Below are 25,593 nucleotides of genomic sequence, written 5' to 3'. Positions count from 1 at the left end.
TGTCATACATGCACATAGACGGCTTTTAAATATACAATACTTGTATAATTTTTAACTACAAATGTTCGCTTCCGTACATCTCTGTGACATGCGCTCATGAGAGGGATGACGTAAGCTTATTGGTAAGGTCACGCATCACGTGGAGGAGGAGTCAGGAAGCACGTCATTGTTTACGTTGGTTTTTTTTAATTATTATTTGGAAATTATTTTTTATTTTATTTTATATTGTTTTGAAATTGTTTTGGACTGTTTTGGTTTGTGAACGGCACAGTTTTCTCTTGTAAACAATGACGCGCTTCACGTTTTGTAAACAATGACGCGCTTCACGTTTTGCGTGACCTTACCAACGAGCTTACGTCATCCCTCTCGTGAGCGCACGTCACAGAGATGTACGGAAGTGAACATTTGTAGTTAAAAAGTATATAAATATTGATTTGTTTCTAAAAAATAATCAATCGTTTGCATTCAGAAGAACTTTATTTGTCGACTGGATTCGTGCTGATTATTTTGATGCACCCTAAATATGCATTTTGGACTGTCAAAAAATTTAGTTAAATTCTGTTTTGATGAAGAAAGAAACTCAAATACATCTTGGATAGCTTGAGGGTGGGCATTTTTGGGTGAACTATTCCTTTAAGGATAGTGTTTCAGCTGCATGTGGAAAATTCACGCAGGGGAGCAGTTAACGGAACCAAAAGTCACGAAGATCATCCGATTCTGGTATTTTGTAAAGAATGGAACCGGTTCTGAACAATACCGATTCTCTTTTCTCAGCCCTATTCCCTGTTGACTTCTCCATTGACCTCTCTCATCAACAAGGTGTTTCTGACCACAAAAATTCCGCTCACTGGATGTTTTTTGTTTTTGGCACCATTCTGAGTAATCTCTAGAGACTGTTGTGCATGAAAATCCCAGGAGATCAGCGGTTACAGAAATACTCAAACCAGCCTGTCTGGCACCAACAGTCATGCCACGGTCGAAATCACAATCACATTTTTTTCTCCATTCTGATGGTTGATGTGAACATTAACTGAAGCTCCTAACCCGTATCTGCATGATTTTAAGCACTGCACTGCTGCCACATGATTGGCTGATTAGATAATCGCATGAATAAGTAGGTGTACAGGTGTACCTAATAAAGTGCTCAGAGAGTGTATATGAGCACTCCACATGAAGAAAACTTGATTTGTGCAAGTTTCGTGAATGAAATCTGTTTAAACAAGATATTTGCAGACAATATATATTTTGTGCCTGATTATCATTAAACTAGACCAGGGGTCGGCAAGCTATGGCACGCGGAGGGGTAATCACTGGCACGCCAGAAACGGCGAGAGAGGAGTAGACTTTTTTTATATATAAATTCCACACCTGCATTCCAATTTGCATCTTTTTGTTATTAACAATTTTTATTGATTCCTGTGACAGATTAATAAACATGACAGAAAATACAGAATCAAATTATATGAATTTAAACCCTTCCCTCCGAACATCCCCTCCCACCCGACACAAACACACACCTCAGTGGTCTGATAGTAAATTAATAATGATACATAAATAATGAATCAACAAAGTATTTAGAGAAAGAAAAAAAAAAAAAAACAGTAAGAATGCACACACACATTTAACATTGACTATCTCCCTCCACTGTCTCCCTGCAAGAGTCCTCCAAAAAATCCAAATAACTACTCCATTTTCTTTATTAAATATACCCATGTTGCCCAGCCTTCTATATATCATCCCCTCAAATGCCGCCACCCTGCCCAACTCCGTGCACCACTCACAAAATGAGGGCGCTCCAACTGACTTCCATCCCCTAAGGATGACCTGTCTTCCGATCATGACACCAGCCAGGACCCAATTCTTTATGAACCCATCCCCTATATTAATAACCATCCCATCGCCTAGAATACAGAGTCTGGGGCAAAATAAAATTTGAATACCCAATACATCACACATAAAATTCTGAACCCTCAACCAAAATTCTTGGATCTTAACACACCACCAAAAACATGGGTTGTGCCCCTGTCTTCTGATTGGCATCGCCAGCAGGTGGGTGTGTCTTTGAGACCAAATCTATACAATGTAGAGGGGGTCCAATAGAATCGATGTAAAATCTTAAATTGCATCAGACGCACCCTTGCATCTCTAGATGTAGACTTGATGTTTTTTAGACTCCTAGCCCACACTCCCTCCTCCAATACCAAGTTAAAATCTTTCTCTCATAAGCTCTTGAGAGAAGTTGAAGCTCCATCCCCCAGACTCTGAATTAACAAAGAATAATACACTGATGCCTCATGACCTTTTCCAAAGGCAGTAATCACCACTTCCAGAGTATTTACCACTTTAGTGGGGTGTATGCTACCCACAATAATAGTACAGAGCAGATGTAAATACCTAAAGAACTGAGATCTGGGAATCCTAAAATGTTGAACCATATTTTCAAAAGATCTCAACACTCCACTCTCATATAGGTCACTGAGAGTATTAACCTCCCTCACAATCCACTCTGACCTCACAATCCACCCGACCAATGAGCCAAATGTCTGAGGCCGAATGCATAATAATAAAACAAAATCTTGGGTAGGCCTAGCCCACCTTTGTCAATCGGCCTATGCAATTTACTGAAATGTAATCTGGGATGTTTATCATTCCAAATGAAGGACTTTGCTATGCTATCAAATTGCTTGAAATAAGAGCAGGGGACATCTACAGGGAGTGACTGTAGCAGGTAGTTGAATTTTGGAATACAATTCAATTTATTAACATTAACCTTCCCAATCATAAATAAATGTAATGAAGCCCACCTGCCCACATTGCTCGAAAAACTTTTTATTAAGGGGTCAAAATTAAATCAATCACACAGATTTGCTGGGAATAAAATACCCAAATACTTAATGCCCTGTTTAGGCCACTGGAAGGCGCCCGGCTGAAAAGCCGTTACTGGGCAGTACGCTGTCAGAGCCAAAGCTTTGGATTTAGACCAATTGACTCTGTATCCCGAGAACTTAGAAAAGGAATGAATAATTCTGTGGAGGCAAGGCATAGATCTAGAATAAAAAAATATTCTGAGACGAATAATAAAATATAATCTGCATAAAGCAAAAGCTTATGCGCCATACTTCCCACCACCACCCCTGGAAAATCATCTTCCTTTCTCATCACGGCTGTTAATGGTTCCAGGGCAAGACAGTGCCCCTGTCCAGAGGAAAATAATCTGAAATTAATCCGTTTGTTTGTACAGCCCCTACCGGGTGTCTATAAAGTAACTTCATCCATCCAATAAAAGTGTTCCCGAACCCGTATATTTCCAAAATCCTAAAAAGATAATCCCATTCTACCATATCAAACAAGTGAGATGGCAGCGACAGGAGTCTGATCATTCGCCATTGACCACATGATATTGATGAGATGCCTGATATTATCAGAAGAGCTGCGGCCCCGAATAAATCCCACCTGATCTATATGTGTAAAAGATGTCATAACTTTACTTAATCGGTTAGCGAACATTTTGACAATATTTTAACGTCTAGCTGGATCAGGGAAATTGGACAGTAACTCTTACACTCGCTTGGATCTTTGTCCTTTTTAAGAATCAGACTGATCCGGGCTTGTGTCATGGTTGGCGGAAGCTTCCCATTCTTTAATGCTTCCATATAAACTTCTAACAAAAGTGGAGCCAGTTCTCTAGCATAAGATCTAAAAAAATTCAGTGGCTAAGCCATCTTTCCCCAGAGCCTTGCCTGTAGGCAAGGCCTTAATTACCTCGCCATTTTCCTCCAAGGTTATCTCAGAATCAAGATAATTGTATTGCACAGTCATCAGTTTAGGGAGATCTAATGGTTCCACAATGTTTCTAATATCTTCATCAGTAGACGAAGAAGTGGAACTATAGAATAGAATTCTTTAAAAGCATTATTAATATCAATGGCCAAGGGTAAATATTTCACCACCAGCAGATTTCACTGAGGGAATGGTAGAAAAAGACTCTGCTTTATATATCTAGCCAAAAGCTTCCCTACCTTGTCCCCCGACTCAAAGTATGACTGTCTTGCCCTGAATAGCCAAAACTCCACCTTCCGTGACAAAATAGTATTATATCTGTATTTCAATCGGGTCAATTCTCTGAGGCCATCAGACGACATTCATCGCTTCACCTCTGCCTCGGCATCTTTAATATTCCCTTCCAGTTCCATGAGTTCACGTGCTTTGGATTTTTTGATGAATGAGGCATACTGTATGATCCGACCCCTAAGAACTGCCTTAAGTGCCTCCCAAGCCACGCCCACAGAGGATACTGAGGACCAATTGGTTTCCATTTAAACATTGATATCAGCCTTTAACAGTTGTTGGAATTCAGGATTTTGCAAAAGGGGTACATTAAAGCGCCAACTGTATGATTTATTTTTCTCCGTATGTGGCAACACCTCTAAACTCACCAGGGCGTCTTCTGAGACCAAGATGTTTCCAATTGAGCAATCAACAACAGATGAAATGAGGGACTTAGATATAATAAAACAAATCTATTCTAGAATAAATCTTTTGGACTGATGGAAAAAAAAATTATAGTCCCTCCCAGATGGGTTCAAAAGTCTCCAAATATCTGTAAGACGTCAATGTTGCTCTAGGGGGCTTACACACTTTTGCTTCACTATGATCAAGGACTGAGTCCATCAAAAGATTAAAGTCTCCTCCTAATATTATATCATGAGGGGTGCCAGTGGCTTGCAACATCCCTTCAAGATCTATAAAGAAGCCCTGATCATCAGCGTTAGGTGTGTAAATATTAGCCAAAATCAACCTTTGCCCCTGAATTTCTGCTAAAACAATAATGACTCTTCCTAATTTATCATTAATCTGTTTGAGACATTTGAATTGTAGATGCTTACTTATCAATATAATGACTCCCCTGCTCTTACTTGAGCCAGCACTAAAGAAAACATGTCCACCCCATATCTTACCAAATTTTTCAGCGTAAAGATGCGTTTCTTGAAGAAACACAATATCATATTTTTTACGTTTAAGAAAAGAAATAACCTTCCTCCTTTTAATGGGGTGCCCCAACCCATTCACATTCCATGTGGAGAGAGACAATCCACTCATTAACATTTGAGGTTTTGACATATTAGAAAAAATAGATTGTGTGTCAAAAATAAAATTATAAAGACCACCTTCCAACATTAGTGCAACAATCAAACCCTGAACCAAACCAACAGAAAAAAGAAAAATGTGCGCAGTAACCCCGCTCACGACAGCGCCAACTGGCGTCCATCCCTCTAAACTCAAACAGTCCATGTATGCCTACGAGAGCCCCCGCGACAACTTTGCCATCGGATTGCTCAAGTCCAGTGCATCTATACAAATTTTGTGAGACAGAATTACACAACACAAAATAATCTATAAAACAAACTCCAACTAATAGGAGGCATAAGCACAAAGAACGTGCAGATTCATCCACAAACAGTGCCGAAGGAGTGTTACACCACAGAACATACTCCAGCCGCTAGGCGGATCCAGCACAAAAAAGAAACAAAGGCGGCGCTCAGTTTCCTCGGACAATCAAGTGAATGTTCAATGAGTCAGGTCCACTCGGCTGCATCGAGAGCATCACACAATGACTTACTCATTACATTGACTTTATGAAGGACATCGCTTGCTGTGGGCATGTAAATATTTTGCAGCCATCCTTAGTATCTATTCTCAATTTGGCCGGGAACATCAGTGCAAAAGCGGCCTTCCGTTGATGTAAAAGTTTATTGCATTCCTTGAATCGATCACGTTTCTCTCTTGTCAAATTCGCAAAGTCTGGGAACAAGAAAATGTTGTGGTTCTTCCGAGAAAGCCTTCCTTTATTCCTCTCCTCGTGTAACACGAGATCTTTATCGGATGATCTCAGTAATTTGGCCAGAATTGATCGGAGCCTGTCTCCCTCCGCAGATCTCCGAGCCAGAACTCTGTGAGCTCGCTCGATTTCCAGCTTATGGCCTGTTATGTAGAGCAGACTCGGGAAGAGCCCGTCTAGGAATTTCACCATATCTTGGCCTTCCTTGTCCCCAGGAATTCCAACAATTTAGACGTTGTTTCGCCTGTTATGATACTCTAAGTCTTCCAACTTTTCCCAGACACGCTTCAAGTCTGTCTTGGTCGCTAGCGGATTAGCAGCTAGTTCCCTCTCCGATCACTCCAGATAATCGATCGGTTTCTCAACATCATTCTCAACTCTTGTAACCATCTCAGTGAATTTCGTCTCCATGGCAGTGATCGATCGACGTATTACAGCAAGATCCTCCAAGTCAGCAATGACCTTTGCCAGCATTGCCGACATGTTCAACAGTTGACGCTGAATCTCTTCCACCACACCGTCCAAACTTGAGTCCCTGGTCTGCGGCCCTGTCAGGGGTATCAGCTTGAGCACGTTAGTGTCTTTTAATGTCTCCAGAGCCCAAGGATTTTGAATTCTTTGACATGTTGTCTTCCTAGAACAGTCAAGGATCGGAGTGTATCGAATCTCAGTCGACGGCACAGCCATTGACCAGGAAAATAAAAATAATATGTGTGAGGTTTGTGATTTTAAATCTGTTTAAATTAGATATCCGAGAACTTTAAGCGAAATATCTGAGAAGAGAGATAAAATGAAACGGAGCACTTTAAACATCATGATCTCATATGTGTCTGTCGCATCTCTGATATGTGGTACCATCTGTGTTGCACACCGGTCTATTACAATTTTTATATATCGGTCGGCCAATATTATTATTGTTTACAGAGCTGAACTGACGGTGGCTCTGCAGACAGGGTGGAGTTCGGCGGTGTCATCATGGTAAGTTGTTAACTAGTTTGTGAAATACATACTGGAAACTTAATAAACAATGACCCCATCATTTTCCCTTTTCAATATAACTAATATAATGTTAACCTTGTCCTTGACAACCATGTCACTCATATCTGTTTGCTGTTAGCCAGCTATAGATTGTCAGTGCAGTAAGTAATGTAGCAGATTGAAAGGTAAACATCAGAACATCTTTCTGCAGCACAACGGTGCGGTGGTGGATTGTGTCTGAGTGTTGATTTCACGCTATGTTATTACCTAGTTGGTGAGACACAATGCTGGAAAGTAAAATAAACAACGTCCGTGACAACAAGCTTATAGCTAACTAGCTAATCACGTAGTTACTTTCATTGTTGTCAGCTGAGTGGAAGCTAATGTGTAAACATGTATTCACAAAACTGTTTTGTTTTGGATTCACAGTTTGGTACCCCCTTCAACCGAACAATTCCAGTCGTTGCATTTATAAAATGTAATAATTAAAAGTCTGGTTTTCCACTGTTGAAAGTTTCCCCTGAACTTGTATAGCAGTACAGTGTAACACCACTGCCACTGTTTATCTCTTGACTCGGCAGTATTAATATAGTCAGCATTTGACTGATACTAAACAGTAGTCCTGATGTTTTAGCTATTTATTTTATTTTTATTCATTCTTTATTTAAACGGTCAGCATTTGACTAACAGTACTGATGTTTATTTAGCTATTTTATTTGAATTTATTCTTTATTTTCTCAGTGTTCATTTCTAGAATTTGTTGACAATGTATAATAATAATGTAAAATATTCTTTTGATAAAAATATTTGTTTAAGAAAGTAGCCTTCTGAGTACCTTTGCATAGTCATATTGGTGAAAAATCCACATAGAAAAGGTCAGTTTTCATTCCAGCTCAAAAATTAAATATATCGGCCACCATATCGGTAATCGGTGAATTTTCTCTCTCTAAAATTGGTATCGGCCTAAAAAATCCCATATCGGTCGGGCTCTAATATATATACAGTTGTACTCAAAAGTTTGCATACCCTGGCAGAAATTGTGACATTTTGGCATTGATTTTGAAAATATGACTGATCATGCAAAAAAACTGTCTTTTATTTAAGGATAGTGATCATATTAAGCCATTTATTATCACATAGTTGTTTGGCTCCTTTTTAAATCATTAGCCTGCTCAGTATCTAGCCTGCTCAGTGCATCCACATGAGAGCTAACAAACTCATTGACTATTTATACAGAGCCACTAATTGCAATTTAAAAAGCCACAGGTGTGGGAAATTAACCTTTAATTGCCATTTAAACCTGTGTGTGTCACCTTTTGTGTCTGTAACAAGGCCAAACATTCAAGGGTATGTAAACTTTTGATCAGGGCCATTTGGGTGATTTCTGTTATCATTATGATTTAAAAAGGAGCCAAACAACTATGTGATAATAAATGGCTTCATATGATCACTATCCTTAAATAAAAGAGAGTTTTTTTGCATGATCAGTCATATTTTCAAAATCAATGCCAAAATTTCTGCCAGGGTATGCAAACTTTTGAGCACAACTGTGTGTGTGTGTGTGTGTGTGTGTGTGTGTATTAGGGCTGTCAAACGATTTTTATCACGATTAATCGTATGTTTTCTTGTAGTTAATCGCAATATCTCATGAGTGGACAAAATATCATTCATTCAGATGTATTTATTGTTTTTCAGTCATTTACACACAACCTACCATACCAACAGATTTGGTACAACAGACAATGAACACAACACAGTTCAAAATATGTAAAATATATATATATATATATATATATATAAGTTGTAAGTGTATTATGACAGTAGATATTTGCTTCCTTTTTATGTTGTTTTAACAGACATAATGTTTAGAGGAGCACAGTGGAATTAATTAGCTCTGGTCATGTGACTATTTGCGCCACTCATGAGAAAGAAACCTTGGCTTGTGCACTGTCAAACACTATTATGCAGAGACACTGTGACAACCTTGGAGACTGTGCGCAGCAGGGTTTCCTTTAGCTGTAAATGTCCAACAAATAAAAAAATTATTTGCGCTGCGCTTCCACGGAGGACTTTTGTTATTCCCATCTTGTGTGCCGGTTTAAAACTCTTCCTTTAGCGCATCGGTTGATTAACAGGTGAGTAGATCCCGAAATTCATGCACAAACTCAACGGGAGAGTTAATTCATGAAAACATGTAAACAAACAACATAAAAGAGTGGCTTGCACCCATTTGGGGTGATTCAATCAGAAGTGGACAAGAGGACACTTCTGTTTTTTTGACCACTTGTGTTTGGATTTCGCGGGAGAGACTCTGGTATAATAACACATTAATCATTAGTCAGTGAATTATTGCATGATATAGCACAAATGTCAAAGAATAAAAAGAAAGCATTTAAAACGTGCACCGTTTCTCTTAATTATACTTGCATTTAATCTAAGCACAAACATATTACAAGCAGAATTTGAAGTAATTTGGTGTAATACCTGAATTAACATTGCTTCAAATGTGCGTGCATAGAGGTGAGATGAGCGGATATTTTCCAATTTATCCAGTGCAAGGTAGGTGTTCAAATGGCTGCTGCAGCCATGTTACGAGCACTATCTAACTTTTTTTTTTTTTATGTGCGTACTTCATTGTAAATGTTCTCCTGCTTTGCTAAATTGATAAAATGCTTTGCACAGGTCTCAGCATAATGTCTCCTACCATCTGCTTTCATGACAGTCAATGCATGGTTTATTAAAAGGGTCATATAAGGACTTATTAAAAAAAGGACGGCATTAAAAAAATAGTTAATGCTTTAACTTTGACAGCTCTAATAAACACACACACACACACTGTATATACGATGGGAGAATCAAATAATTTTTTTGTGGTATTCAACGTTATGCCACAAATGCTGTCAATTAAGCTTCGAGATGATTGAGTTGTATTGAACCTGGAACATTTATTTTAATAACGGTACAACTTAAGATGGATTTGACTGTAGTTTTTGCTAATTATATAATTACAGGTTCAAGTGGACTTATTAAAATGTTGTGTTAATGACTGAAGAGTCATAACGAAGTAATGGTTACAATTAAATGTTTTTCAATGGCTGTCCTTTTTTCCTTTTAAGCAGCTTATTTGAAGGGATTGTCAGTTATAATAAATGACATAATGATGGCCTAGAATGTTATTAGTCATCCAGAAGGTCTGGATTTGTATGTCTTCGTATTACTGTCAGCTGAGAATGTGGTTCTCATACTATTGCTGTACAGAATGAACTCATCTGAACCTCTTCTTATCACCTGGGCATCTCTCGGAACTTTTGCTCTCTGCTGCAATTGCCGTTGTATGCATTCTTCTGTAGAGTGAGAATCTTAATGCTTGCTTTGCAAACTCCAAGGTATAGTGGCGATTCTTGGGTAAATACTACTAGTGCATAACACAAGGTCTAAAATTCAAATTCAGCAAGGTGAACTTAGCCAGTTACAAATTAATTTCACTTAGTTGATGAAGATGCAATGCTGTTACCAGTATGCTGGCTCAACCCTTTTTTGAAACAAATCTTTTTAAATAGTTTTGTTTGCTTACTCTTGGTTTTCAGTTCTGTCTCTAAGCCACACCAGGAAGCCCCACAGCCAATCATGAGCCTCCTCTGTGTCTCATGCAGAGTGAGAGAAATCAAAAATATAACAAAACACAGTCAGATTCATTACAACATGTATGCATTATAGGTTTTTGCCATTGCACAGATTGTCATTGCCAAGTTTACCGATGCATTAGGGCTGCATGATTGACAAAAATCAGAATTGTCAATTATTTTCCTTGCTATTGTAATTCAGTAAATCAAGATACAAAAGGTAGGTACAAAAACATGTTGTAAAAAGAACATTTGACGTAACAAGAGTAGACCTTAATGTAATGCTGTAATTGATGCTTTTCACTATTAGTTTATTGTATTCTGTAATTGTAATCTTGATTATTTTTTCAATTCATTGTGCAACCCTGCATTGCATTGAACATTTACAGATGCCTGCAACATTTATCATTCCATCCAATGAAAACCCTCAGGTCTGAACATTTCATTAGGTGTAGGGATGTACTCTTGTTCTGGGAAATGGTCTTTTTGCCTGTTGGGTGTGTTGGTGTGTGTTTAGAGGGGGTTGGCTTTAGGTGATAGACTTGACTTTTAATAGACCCATGATCAGAGTGCACTGCAAGGTTAATGTACATTCACTCTGTCTCTCCCAACCTGGCTTGCCAAGCAAGGTTATATGTTGTAGGGCTGGGCGATTATGGCAAAAAATAAATAAATAATAATAATTCCAAACCTAAGGACGTTTCACACAGGAAGTTGTCAACATAGTGTAAATGTAAACAACATTTAAATATATTTAGAATAATTGTTAATTTACATAATTACATAATAAATATTAATATATTATGTTCACACTTAATCGTCCAATGAGCTGCGGAATGCTGCACAAGACAGAGACCACAGAGACACGCAGTAGCATCGATTGCTTGCGCTGATTCTGGAATAATGATAGACAAAATTATTGATTTGATTTGTAAATCTGTGTGGTTTCATTTACAAATTCTCAACTACTGTACGTTAACATGAATAAATGTGTGCAGGAAAATCTGCATTATGAACGTGGAACTTGAAGGAATGATTAAATTTGTGCGCAATCCTGTGCTGAATTTCAGGCCCTGATATGAGAACAAATTATTATTACAATTCAAATTGCAAAGTTTGTCTATAGATACAGAACACTTAAAACACGTCATGGATCAGTACAATAATTAGCAATCTATCTGAATCATCATTGTAAAAGGAGCAGTGGATGTTTAATTCTCCTCTTTATATCCGGATTATTTGATATGAAGCACCCGTAACTGTCACGTCCGTAATGCTTTATGGGTATTTAAAAAATAACAAGCGCCAAGGACAGTTATGGTCTGATTAATGTTTATACATGCATGCAGGACAAAGTCAAACTACAATCACACTAGAAATATTACTGGCTTTCTTTGACACAAGGGCATCCTGACATGAAGACCCTTCAGTCTCCATGTTGTTAGGTTGGGGGCGGCATCAAGCAAGTGCTATGAACATTTTTGTATCTTTTTCTTATCCAGCTATCGATGGATTGGCAACGTATCTAATGTTTTTATTCAAAACCTAGATTCCCCGATTTAAAAAAATAAATAAATAAAAAAAAATAATAATAATTGTTTCAAAACGTAAACTATAAAATCGCCCTGCCCTAATATGATGGCAGTTTACCATTGTTCTACTCATTTCACATTTCACTAGTTCTAATAATGGCCATGCAACACATTTTGCGCAATCGTCTTTTTTCAATATGTATGCTACTTTTTAGATTGAGAAGTAACCTTTCACTTCATATATGAACTCGTTGGCCCTATTCATGTACACTGCTGACTACACCACAAGAGTTTTACAAATGTTGTTCTGTATTGCAATTTCAGTTTGAAGTGGAGCAAGGTTCCTGAGATTGGAGGAAAGGTCAGGCCTGTTGGCCTCTACGCACATTGTCACCATAGCTGCACTGACAGATCTAAGCTTTGATTTATGACCATCCATGCTTTGGCTAAAAAGAGAAGAGTGGGAGGGAGGGAATGGAGAGAGATAAGGATGATGCTGGGAATAAATCTTAAAATGGATGCATTTCATTACATTAGACAACAAAATATCAACCCTAGGGGCATCTGCAAACAAATGATGCCAGACCCTTTCTCAGAACTAACTTAACTTTTCATTGCCATTTTTGCAATTAATTCAACCAACTTGTATCAAGTAGATTTTTAGTGGATGTGTGCAGTCAGCTGTGAAGTTCACAAAGATGTCATATCAGAGTTGCCACAGGTGTAGATCTTCACATTACTATGGACTTGTTTTACTAATGTTTGTCAACTAGAAAGTGTCCAAATGCTTTTTGTCTTAATTTTGAACAATATATCTGTTGTTTTGTCATTTGAAACCTAACAATCTTTTTTGTGAAATGTTTTACTTGAATGTGTGATTATGCTACATATCTTTGTATTATTTTATTGTGCTGCATGTCTTTAAAGTAAATGCCACTTGTTTTGATATTTATTGTTGAGATACAGTGCCATTTACTGAAATGTTTATCATTTATCTTTTGGGGCCACACAGTTCTAAACCAACCTAGAACTTGCAGAGCTGGCAAGGATAAAGCAAGACATTAAAGGGATAGTTCACATAAAATTGAAAGTGCTGTTATCATTTACTCCACTCTCATATTGCTGTGAGTGCATGACTAACTTTTGTTTTGAACGCAGTATGTTAATCTCAGTCACCATTTACTTTCATTGCATAATTTTTCTATACAATTAAAGTGAATGCAACCTCTAAAAACATGACACCCATCCTCTTCCTCTCTGCTATCTGAGAGAAGGTGAATAATGCACTGTAGCTCTTTCTCCCACATGACCTACATTCTGTTATTTTTATCAGGAGACTTGATATATTGATTTCTCTCTTTCGTTCAGGCTGCTCATGTTGTGACATATTTCACTTTAAATAATTTAAAGTCTTGGTTTTTGATTGTGTGCAAATTGATACAATGATATACTTTTATTTTTTTTATTTTTTTTAAATAAGTCGTTTTAAAAAGGCTAATTGATTGGGATCACTTTGCAAGGCTGTCAAAGACTTGCATTTAAGTTGTATAATTTCCAGTATTTATTTATTTATTTTATTTTTTTAACCACATACAGTTGAAGTCAGAAGTTTACATACACTTAGGTTGAAGTCATTATAATGAATTTTTTAACCACTCCACAGATTTCATATTAGCAAACTATAGTTTTGGCAAGTCGTTCAGGACATCTACTTTGTGCATGACACAAGTAATTTTTCCAACAATTGTTAACAGACAGATTGTTTCACTTTTAATATATCACAATTCCAGTGGGTCAGAAGTTTACATACACTAAGTTAACTGTGCCTTTAAGCAGCTTGGAAAATTCCAGAAAATAATGTAAAGCCTTTAGGCAATTAGCCAATTAGTTTCTGATAGGCTAATTAGAGTCAATTGGAGGTGTACCCTGGATGTATTTTAAGGCCTACCTTCAAACTCAGTGCCTCTTTGCTTGACATCATGGGATAATCAAAAGAAATCAGCAAAGACCTCAGAAAAAACATTGTGGACCTCCACAAATCTGGTTCATCCTTGGGAGCAATTTCCAAATGCCTGAAGGTACCATGTTCATCTGTACAAACAATAGTATGCAAGTATAAACATCATGGGACCACACAGCTATCATACCGCTCATCAAGGAGATACATTCTGTCTCCTAGAGATGAACGTAGTTTGGTGCGAAAAGTACAGATCAGTCCTAGAACAACAGAAAAGGACCTTGTGAAGATGTTGGAGGAAACAGGTAGACAAGTACCTATATCCACAGTAAAACGAGTCCTATATTAACATTACCCGAAAGGCTGCTCAGCAAGGAAGAAGCCACTGCTCCAAAACTGCCATAAAAAGCCAGACTACAGTTTGCAAGTGCACATGGGGACAAAGATCTTACTTTCTGGAGAAATGTCCTCTGGTCTGATGAAACAAATTTGAACTGTTTGGCCATAATGACCATCGTTATGTTTGGAGGAAAGAGGGTGAGGCTTGCAAGCCGAAGAACACCATCCCAACCGTGAAGCATGGGGGTGGCAGCATCATGTCGTGGGGTTGCTTTGCTGCAGGAGGGACTGGTGCACTTCACAAAATTTATGGCATCATGAAGAAGGACATTTATGTAGATATATTGAAGCAACATCTCAAGACATCAGCCAGGAAGTTAAAGCTTGGTCGCAAATGGGTCTTCCAAATGGACAGTGACCCCAAGCATACTTCCAAAGTTGTGGCAAAATAGCCTAAGGACAACAATTTCAAGGTATTGGAGTGGCCATCACAAAGCCCTGACCTCAATCTTATAGAATCTTATTTGTGGGCAGAACTGAAAAAGCATGTGTGAGCATGGAGGCCTACAAACCTGACTGAGTTACACCAGTTCTGTCTGGAGGAATGGGCAAAAATTCCGGCAACTTATTGTGAGAAGCTTGTGAAAGGCTACCCAAAACGTTTGACCCAAGTTAAACAATTTAAAGGCAATGCTACCAAATACTAACAAAGTGTATGTAAACTTCTGACCCACTGGGAATGTGATGAAAGAAATAAAAGCTGAAATAAATCATTCTCTCTACTATTATTCTGACATTTCACATTCTTAAAATAAATAGTGATCCTAACTGACGTAAGACAGGGAATGTTTTCTAAAATTAAATGTCAGGAATTGTGAAAAACTTAGTTTAAATGTATTTGGCTAAGGTGTATGTAAACTTCTGACTTCAACTGTATAAAATACATTGCTAAAAATATTTCTCTTTTTTTTTTTTGGTGGTGAAGCCAATCAAAATCTGAACTTCTGGCCTGACCAGCCGGAAAATCCTTATTTTTGAGCTTCTACTTTGGTTTTCTGTGATGGTATGCACTTGAGTTTTACTGCTTGCTTAATGTGTTCATTGGAGGAAAGTTCATTCTGTGCCTGAGTACATGTGCTCAATAAAGAAGATGGGGACATGCAGTCCTCGAGCTCATGCATCACCTGGAGGGGATCACTCCTCTATTGCTGACTCACATTTGTACTGTTTTGACAGTTCTCAGCCAAAGAAATATCATGTGTTCAAAATTGAAAAAAAATAACACATTGAATTTGACTAATAACGAGTGGGGGAACAGTTAATGAATAAGCTCAAACACAAATTCATGGTTATGTTTAAGCGGAGCACATGGAAGCCACGTTTTGCAATTTATACAAAACCCTTCTGTCCTTAAGCTTTTGAGTGTTCTGCTGTGGTGGGTCATAAAAACACAGGCCCAGACCAGAATGGTAACTCAGCCCACTGCAGCAGGTTGACTGGGAGCAGTTCCACAAGTTCATTTTTAGCGCTGCCCTTGAGTCTCTGAGAGTCTGCCTGGCAACACTTTAATCACTTGGGCCCTGTTTACACCTGGTATTAACATCCGTCTTGGGTGATCCAATCCCAAGTGGCCAGCTGAGAAACATTGCCGTTTTCACCTGGTATTAACCTGTTTCACTGTAGGGAGTGTCTCTGATTGCGTGACTATATACACTCACTACGTCACTGTGTCACTACTACATTTTAAGGTGTAAATATGTAAAAAGAACATATATACATATTACAATTTTAATCTCATCACAAACATGACATTTTGAGCAAAATTAATTAGGGTAGGGAACCAAGAATTATTATAAATTTTAATTTTTTTATTTTTTTTTTAGAACTGGTAAAAAAATTATGGCAGATTTTGGCATAAGTTTTTTTTTTTTTTTTTTTTTTTTTTTTTTTTTTTACAGAACCAAAAGTCAAGAAAATCTCATGACTTTTGGTTCTGTCAATGGATCTCTAATGTGCAATGTTCAGTCGAAGCAGATGGAACACCAAATGAAAATAGGAAACAGTTCACTGTGTTCACTACTATTCACTGTGATGCTTCTGAATTAACAGCGTAAAACATAGTGGAGCCAGCAATCTGACTCGTTTACTTACTGCAGATCTATTATTTTTACCATGTCTGACTTAAAAAGAACTAAGAATTGTTATGTGTAGTTAAGGCTAGTGACTGTAGACTAATCAAATGATAATATTTAAAATATGTAAAATATGTATCTTCATATAGTTATTACTAATTATTGATTTGCCAGCTCTGTGGCACATTAAAACATCTGTGTACATCTTTTGAAAAAAACAGTCCATTAAATTTGTCTGATTTGTTATGTCTGTTCTGTTGAAATGCTGTTTTCATAATCATGCTCTAATGTAAATCTTACTTTGTTTTCTTCCCCTGGTCCAGGTGCCCCCAACTAATGGAGAAGGTTGGAAAGGTGTGGAGCAACCTGAAGAGGGGATGTCAATCACTTATCCACCCAGAGGGGGGTGCCCGTATTGAAACGCCGCCAGAGCTTCAACAACATGTAGACACGGTATGCCACATTGTGGCAAAGGCTCAGGAAGATGGCACTCAGGAGGCACCTAGTCCCTCCAACAGTGTCGCAGCACTCTCTCTAGTGGCATGGAGGTCAAGTGGGAGTGTGGTGCGACGGGGTCATAATTGTGTCGTGGATGTGTCCCAGATATTAGACATCACAATTGAGCAGGAGACTGAAGATACTCGTGCCCCCCTGGGATCCCGCAGGGACTCTTATTCACGTCATGCACCTTGGAATGGAAAGAAGAGACACTCATGCTCCAATAATGCGCAGAGTTCACTAGAGACCACAGATCGTCTATCGGGCCGGTCTCGGCGCAGGCATGGGACTGGTAGCAGCCGAGAGGAGCTCGAGCCGGGGGCAACACGCTCACTACGCCAGCAGATCCATGATACAGTAGGCCTGTGCCTTCCATTGCGCTCATCCCCTCGAAGCACCTACCTTCCACCACCAAAACGTAAGATCCAAATCACAGAGCTCATGCTGGAGACATGCCCCTTCGCACCAGGATCAGATCTTGCCCGGAAATGGCATCTTATTAAACAGCACACAGCACCAGTCACAGTGATGCCAGTGGATTCATTCTCTGATGCCTGTGGTGCTGCCTGTGCAACACCAGAAGATGAGGAGGAACGCTTGCGAGAAAGAAGGCGGCTCAGCATTGAGGAGGGTGTGGACCCACCCCCAGATGCCCAGATCCACACCGTGGAGGCCATCACTGCCCCTCTAACTTCTCTTTATAAGCTGGGACCTAAACTGACCCCTGGAATGAATGAGGCCCTAAGCAATAGCTCGGGGGCAACAGCAGTTAACTGTGACTCTGAGGACGATGAAACCACCACTCTCTGCTTACAAGCTCGCAGGCCCAAACAGCGGCATGCTTCAGCAGAGAGTCATCTTGGCAGCAAGCAGCCAGGGCCCTGGAAAGTCCACACCCAGATTGACTACATCCACTGCCTGGTTCCGGATCTCCAACAGATCACGGCACTGCCCTGCTACTGGGGTGTGATGGACCGTTATGAGGCTGAAGCGCTACTGGATGGTCGGCCCGAGGGCACCTTTCTGCTTCGCGACTCGGCTCAAGAAGACTACCTGTTCTCCGTTAGCTTCCGCCGCTATGGCCGTTCGCTCCATGCACGCATCGAGCAGTGGAATCACAACTTTAGCTTTGACGCACATGACCCCTGCGTGTTCCATGCAGCCACCGTCACAGCACTATTGGAGCACTACAAGGACCCTAGCGCTTGCATGTTCTTTGAGCCGCTGCTGACCGTGCCTCTGCACCGGACCTTCCCTTTCGGCCTACAAACCCTGGCCCGAGCCGCCATTTGCCATGGGATTACCTACGATGGCATCAGGGCACTGTCACTGCCCCCTGCTCTGCAGGACTACCTCAGGGAGTATCATTATAAGCAGAGGGTGAGAGTACGCTGGCTTGAGAGGGAGCCAATCAAGGCCAAGTGAGGCAGGGCAGCGTACTTCTAAACTCTTTAACAGAAGTAGGCCATTCAGCACTTTGCAGAGGTGGAGGAATTAAGAGTTGATTTGGAGGGAAGGGTTTTGATGTTTGGGGATGAAGCTATGTAAGGAGGGACCTGAAACTGAACACAATATATAAGCTTCTATAATTTTTTTTATCACTCTAACAAAGAAATGCATATACAGTTAAAAATGGCTCTCCAGTGTGCACATTTCACTACAGCTTCTGGACTAGGCTGAATCAGCAGAGGTCTTAATGCTAGGGTGTACTTCGTTTTTCTGCTTGTAATTACATCTTGCACACGGTTGAGTGCTCTAGCCTTTCAAAGTATACTCTTTTGACCGCAACTGTATGGACACGTTCAACGCACGCGCACTACGACTGCTTTGTGATAATCTTTAGGACAGTCAACACCAGGGGCATGTTCAGACGACACGCACAGACTGTCCGCACGTCTAGAAAAACTTGCCTACATGTGCACATTACAAGCGTGCTGTTGACGAAATTTGTTTTACGCGCACTGTGCGAGATGTAGCAGTATGTGGAAAACTGAAGTATACTTTAGTCTCACTTTTCCCTTCTCCCTCAGTTCTCATGGCCTTGCTCAAAAGAAACAAGGGGGCTGCACTTCTACATTATATTTAATGCCACTTTCATGCATTTTTTTCGTTGGTTGGCTGTGTGGTTTAGAGCCATTTCATCTTGTTATTTCTGTTGAGCTACCAATTCACTTCCCTGTCTGCCCTTAATTCCCTTGCATTAAAATTGCATTTTTAATTTTTAATTAAAATAATATTTGACACATTTTAATTGGAGGTGAAATGGAGGGGGGTGGTTAAAAATGTCTTTTTTCTAGCTTCTTACATCATCCTTAGCTTTCATGGTGCTCTGTCTTAGGTTACCATGGTAACATTCTGTGCTCATTCCATGGTTAGAGGAGGAAGCATTGTAGGGCAGGAAATAGAAAGTGTTTTGCCCTGCTCATAAAGAAGGGAGAGAGATCCATGAAATATGGATTGACTAGCAATGGAGAGAAGGGCTCTTTGATGTTCTGCTTCCTTAACTCTTCCGGGAAGTGATCAGGATGACGATGCACAATGCGTCATGTGATGTAAGAGCGCTTGGTTTTCCAAAAACAGAGTTACTTTGTTTTTGTCTCTAATTGTTTTGTAATAATTAATTCCTACCACTAATTGCACGGTGGGGGGGGGGGGGGGACTAATTCTATATCTTTTTGTATTGTTGTGAATGGTCTGTCAGTGCCCTGGAAATTGGGCACTGATTAAGAGCACTTTACCTTAACTGTGCTTATGTTAGTGGGAGCAGCAATATAAAACCTGCTAAACTGGGACCATTGTTGATAGGCATAAACACTCTCCCTTATACTGTAGAAAAAACTCTACGCTCACTTTGTCTAAGCCACATTGCTCTAGAGAGGATAGAGTATTTTATGACCCCATCAGTGTAATCGGAATTGGTCATTCTGGTTTGTTGTGGCCCGTAGGATAATATTAGTAGTTAATAAATGAATATTAAATACATTATATTTACATTTATTCATTTAGCAGACACCTTTATCCAAAGCGGACTTTTCAAGGTTTACCTAAGAAAGAAAAAATCACATATAGGCCCCTTAGGTCAAGACCAGCTTCTGGATCAATTCAGAATCAGTAAAAACTTACTTTGAGTAAAATTAAAGATTTAATTGTACACTGTGTATATTGTTTTTAGACACCTATGTAACTCTTGTGCTTTTTTTTTCTCCTCTGTTTAGTACCAAAATCCACACCGTGTAAAAAGACCCAATCACTTAGTTCACAAAAAAATGAAAATTCTTTAATTTACTCACAGGTCTTTTTGTGTGACCATTCACTTTGTCATTGTATGGAAAAATATTTGAATTCTTCAAAATATCTCCTTTTGTGTTCCACAGAAGAAAGTAATATGAGTTTGGAATGACATGAGGGTAAGTAATTGACAAATTTTCATTTTTGGGTGAACTATCCCTATAAGCAGTGCACCTTCATACATCTAGAGCTTTTAGTTCATCTTATGGTGCATTAAATGGACATGTTACTAACAGTAGTCCTATTGAAAAATACATCAAGTTTTCATATTCAAACAACTGTGCCTGCACCAAGAGTCAATGGCATCATGAGAGAAACATAAAGTCATCCTCTTCATGAGCGTGGTGCTGATGTATAATGTATTTTGAGTACTACTAGTGATATGGCTATTGATTCCCGATCCTTTCTGACTTTGTTGTTTTTATTTGATGAGACTGATCAGGTACAACTGCCAAATACTAACGTTAGGCTAAGCTCAGGCTTACAACACCCAAACAGCAGTGTGTTACAGTAAAACTATAACCAGCCGTGTGTGTGTTGCATTGCCCCTGTCCTCCTTTCCAACCTTAAGAGACTTCTGCTGACATAAAGTTTTGTTTTATTTGCTTCTCCGAGGCAACACAATCAACAGATGATCCTAATGCATTTAAAGATGTCTTCTTCACTTTGTCCCATTGAGTCGTCTTTTTTCTTTTTTTTTCTTGCCCAAGAGAGGATGTCAGGGTCATGTCTCCCTTAGATGAATTCAAATTCAAGAGAAGGATCTTTTGTATTGTCACCACCATTTTCTGCATAGTGTGGATGAAATTCGTGCAACTTAAAGCTGCTGCTGGGATGGTGGTAGTGAAGCAGGTTCCAGGTTGACATGGCATCAAAAGGATCTGATTTTGAAAGGGCCAGCTGTCCTGCTTGCTGCTTTCCTGTAAAAGTTTGTCATGCTTGGCTTACCTCCAGACAATATTTAGTGCACTAACCCATCAAACTTGATGTGTACCTATAATGGTGAATTCTCATGAAACCTGTCAAGGAAATGACCTGGCCCTATTTAACTCAAAAATCAAAAGAAACATAAGAAATTATATTTTGCATTTTTTTTTTTTTGTTTTGTTTTTTTTTAAGGGATATTAAGATTTTTTTACATTTTGGCATTATTTTTATGATAGCTACAAATATCTTGCCCCCAAATTCGCATTATAGCAATGCATAAAAATATTATGATGTTTTTTGTGATGGCCATTATGATATTCTCATTACAGCTATGAGGAAAAATGTTGTGCGTGAACATCCCAGGAGATCAGCAGTTACAGAAATACCAGCCCGTCTGGCACCAACAATCATGCCATGGTCGAAATTGCTGAAATCAAATTTTTCCCCATTCTGATGGTTGATGTGAACATTTAACTGAAGCTCCTGACCAGTATCTGCATGATTTTATGCATTGCACTGCTGCCACACGATTGGCTGATTAGATAATCACATGAATAAATAAGTTTACAGTTGTTCCTATAATAAAGATCTCAGTAAGGATATATATTTAAATTGTAAAGTATTTTTACATCATAGTAGTACTCCCTTGGTACTGTTTTCATTTTCCCAGATTAAAATAATAATAATTAAAAAAAAATTGTACAACTTGTTTTTTTTTTTTTACTGTAATATAGTACAAAATTTGTTTTACTTTTACCATAATTAAACATTAATAGCAGTGGAAATAGTACAAGTAAACAAGTAAAATGCCCGAACGTTTCACAGTATACGAGACTTGGGAGTTAAAATATGCTTAAGTGTCATGAAAATAATGTCTAAATGCAAAAACATCTTAATGGTCCTAAATGTAGACTTTTCTTAACACACAATATTGTGTGTGTACATGTGTGTGTACACACACCATAACCAGGATGTTAGGCTTGTTTGAGATGCCAAACTCCTGGCCTTGAAAGTAGACTTAAGTAGGTGGCTGCAGTCAGGGGAGGAGTGAAATAAGTGCTGTCAGGTCAGACAGCTGTCACTTCTAGTAGTGGATCAGTTACCTATGAGATCAAAGGCAGATATTGTGTGATTTGCGTTCATTTGCTTTGTTTCTGATAAAGTGAATCTAATTTCAATTCTGTTGTTTTTAAATGAAAACTAATATGAGGAACGGGTCACCCAATGTACCTGTTATTCAATTCACCCCAACAGCCATGTCATTTTCATTTTTTATTTTAATAAATGTGAGGATTTTAGAATAATAAAAATAAGTTTAGAAAGTTTGGAATAAAGTACAGATCGTTTCGGAAGGAAATTGGTACTTTAATTCACCAAAGTGGCATTCAACTGATCACAAAGTATAGTCAGGACATTACTGATGTAAAAAACAGCACCATCACTATTTGAAAAAAGTCATTTTTGATCAAATCTAGACAGGCCCCATTTCCAGCAGCCATCACTCCAACACCTTATCCTTGAGTAATCATGCTAAATTGCTAATTTGGTACTAGAATATCACTTTATAGCTATTATAATAAACACAGCTGAAAGCTATTTGATTTGTTAAATGAAGCTTAACATTGTCTTTGTGTTTGTTTTTGAGTTGCTACAGTATGCAATAGTGTCAAAGTGCCAAAAATGGCAAAATAAAAGAAACCGCTTTCTCTAAAAACTCGTCAGTCAATCATTGTTTTGAGGAATGAAGGCTATACAATGCTTGAAATTGCCAAAAAACTGAAGATTTCATACAAAGGTGTACACTACAGTCTTCAAAGACAAAGAACAACTGGCTATAACAAGGACAGAAAGAGATGTGGAAGGCCAGATGTACAACTAAACAAGAGGATAAGTACATCAGAGTCTCTAGTTTGAGAAATAGACGCCTCACATGTCCTCAGCTGACAGCTTCATTGAATTCTACCCACTCAACACCAGTTTCACGTACAACAGTAAAGAGAAGACTCAGGGGTGCAGGCCTTATGGGAAGAATTGCAAAGAAAAAGCCCCTTTTGAAACAGAAAATCAAAAAGAAAAGGTTAGAGTGGGCAAAGAAACACAGACATTGGACAACAGATAATTGGAAAAGAGTGTTATGGATCTTAAACCCATTGAGCTTTTACGGGATCAGCTAGACTGAAAGGTGCGTGAGAAGTGCCCGACAAGACAGCCACATCTATGGCAAGTGCTACAGGAAGTGTGGGGTGAAATGTCACCTGAGTATCTGGACAAACTGACAGCTAGAATGCCAAGGATCTGCAAAGCTGTCAATGCTGCATGTGGAGGATTTTTTGATGAGAACTCTTTGAAGTAGATTCATTTTTTTCAAATTGTAATAGTAATTGTTCATGCTATTAATGTCCTGACTATACATTGTGATCAGTTCAGTGCCACTTTGGTGAATAAAAATACCAATTTCTATTTCTTTCCATAAAATCTGTACATTATTCCAAACTTTTGGCCGCCAGTGTATAAGTGTATATCCCATACAGACATCACACATTTACAGTGTTGGGAATATTCACATAATTTTTATGCATAAAGACATATCAGAGTTACAAGATCAAACACTTTAGAAAAAAAACAAAAAACAAAAACACATTACTGTTGTTTAAGCCAATGAGCATTAAACTGTTGTCAGCAAGTCGTTTCCCATCGTGCTTGCAGTTTGCGCAGCTGGGAGAAAGTAACTTCGCTGCCTGGCTCTAAACATTGCCAGTATTTTTGACATACGTCACCATGACATCACAGTAATTCGGACATATTTCTAACCAGCATGCACCTGCCTGTGATCGGTTCTGTGCAGAATTTGCACATCTCAAATGAGCCAATTGTCTTGATGGGTTTCATAAGAATTGCTCATTTTTATCAGGGGAGGAATTTAGCTCATTCAGATGGGAGTAGAGAATGGGAATATGATGCCTCTACTCTCTCCTTTTCCCTAGTTTTAATAAGTAATGGATTAAAAGTAAATATCAATCTATATATAGATAGATAGATAGATAGATATAGATTTAAAATTAAATATTTTTAATATTAATAATTGTAAAAAAAAAAAAAAAAAAAATGCAATAATGTCCTATGGCTTAGCTATAAAGTTGACCCATGTGAAGAACCTTGCCTGATTGGAAGGTCTCCTTTGAAACTTTCCTCGGTGGAGGATCATTCATGTTCACATCATGACATAATGGATTTGGTGCATTGTGTCATTAAGGTGTATGAGAGAAACTATATATTACTGTGACCAAAGGTTCTGGTTTTCACTGACATCGACGAGAACATATGTCAGTGTTTGCATTCAGACACCTCGCAAAGTGATTGCAAAAAAATTTCAAACATTTCAAAGTAAAAAAGGGGCCTATAGTTTTAGACCTAAAGGGTGCTAATTGGCTTACTGTATGGATTTTTTCATTTAACATTTAGAAGTGCCTTTTCTTAGAACCACTATATGCTCTCCTCCAATACCCTAGTTAAGGGGATAGTTTACTCTAAAATGAAAATGATGTCATCATTTACTCACACTGATGTTGTTTTAAACATCTATGACTTTATTTAACTCTGTGGAATGCTTAAAGGAAATGTTAGTCAGAATGTTATTCTCAGGCACCATTCACTTTCATGGCATCTTTTTTTCCTTGCAATGAAAGTGAACAACATGAGGGTGAATAAATTATGACAGAATTTTAATTTTTGGGTGAACTATCCCTTTGCATTTTGAAGCAAATTAAAGGAATAGTTCACCCAAAAATGAAAATTCTGTCATTATTCACACCCTCATGCCATCCCAGATGTGTCTCAGTTTTGTAGGTGCAGTCAATGCAGGTGAATGGTGGCCAGAACATTGAAGGTCCAAAAAGCATATAAAGGCAATATAAAAGTAATCCATATGACTCCAGTGGTTTAATCCGTGTCTTCAGAAGTGATATGATAGGTGTGAGAGAGAAGAAGATTGATATTTAAGTCCTTTTTGTACCATAAATTTCCACTTTCACATTCTTCTTTTGTTTTTGGTGATTCATATTCTTCGTGCATATTGCCACATACTAGGCGAGGAGAATTTATGGTAAAAAAAAAAAAAAGGAATTAAATATTGATTTGTTTCGAACCCACACCTATCATACCGGAGTCAAATGGATTATTTTTATGCTGGTTTTATGTCCTTTTTGGAGCTTCAAAATTCTGATCACCATTCACTTGCATTGAATAGACCAACAGAGCTGAGATATTCTTCTAAAAATATTTGTGTTCAGCAGGAGAAAGTCATACGCATCTGGGATGGCATGATTGTGAGTAAATATGTTGAGAGAATTTTCATTTTTGGGTGAAATATCCCTTTAAGGCAAATTTACCTGTCGTAGAAAATGCAACAAACATGGATGTATTAGTTTTATGAGTTTTTAAGTGTGTAGTTGTGTGCTGAAAGGATGAATATATCATAAAG

At 38.5% G+C, this 25,593-nt stretch overlaps 1 protein-coding gene across 1 annotated transcript in view; it reads left to right on the top strand.

The window, feature by feature from the left end:
• LOC127423421 (suppressor of cytokine signaling 5-like) overlaps positions 1–23,577 on the top strand; it is a 30,104-nt gene extending 6,527 nt beyond the window's left edge. The window contains exon 2 of the mRNA XM_051667702.1: positions 16,724–23,577. Within this exon, the coding sequence (XP_051523662.1) occupies positions 16,737–18,323 (1,587 nt within the window). The 5' untranslated portion in view covers positions 16,724–16,736 and the 3' untranslated portion in view covers positions 18,324–23,577. The remainder of the gene's footprint in view (positions 1–16,723) is intronic.
• Positions 23,578–25,593: the final 2,016 nt, after the last annotated feature.

The sequence above is a fragment of the Myxocyprinus asiaticus genome, chromosome 32, assembly GCF_019703515.2.
Source record: "Myxocyprinus asiaticus isolate MX2 ecotype Aquarium Trade chromosome 32, UBuf_Myxa_2, whole genome shotgun sequence".
In the NCBI taxonomy this organism is placed as follows: Eukaryota; Metazoa; Chordata; class Actinopteri; order Cypriniformes; family Catostomidae; genus Myxocyprinus; species Myxocyprinus asiaticus.
This window is presented reverse-complemented; position numbering and strand designations above follow the sequence as displayed.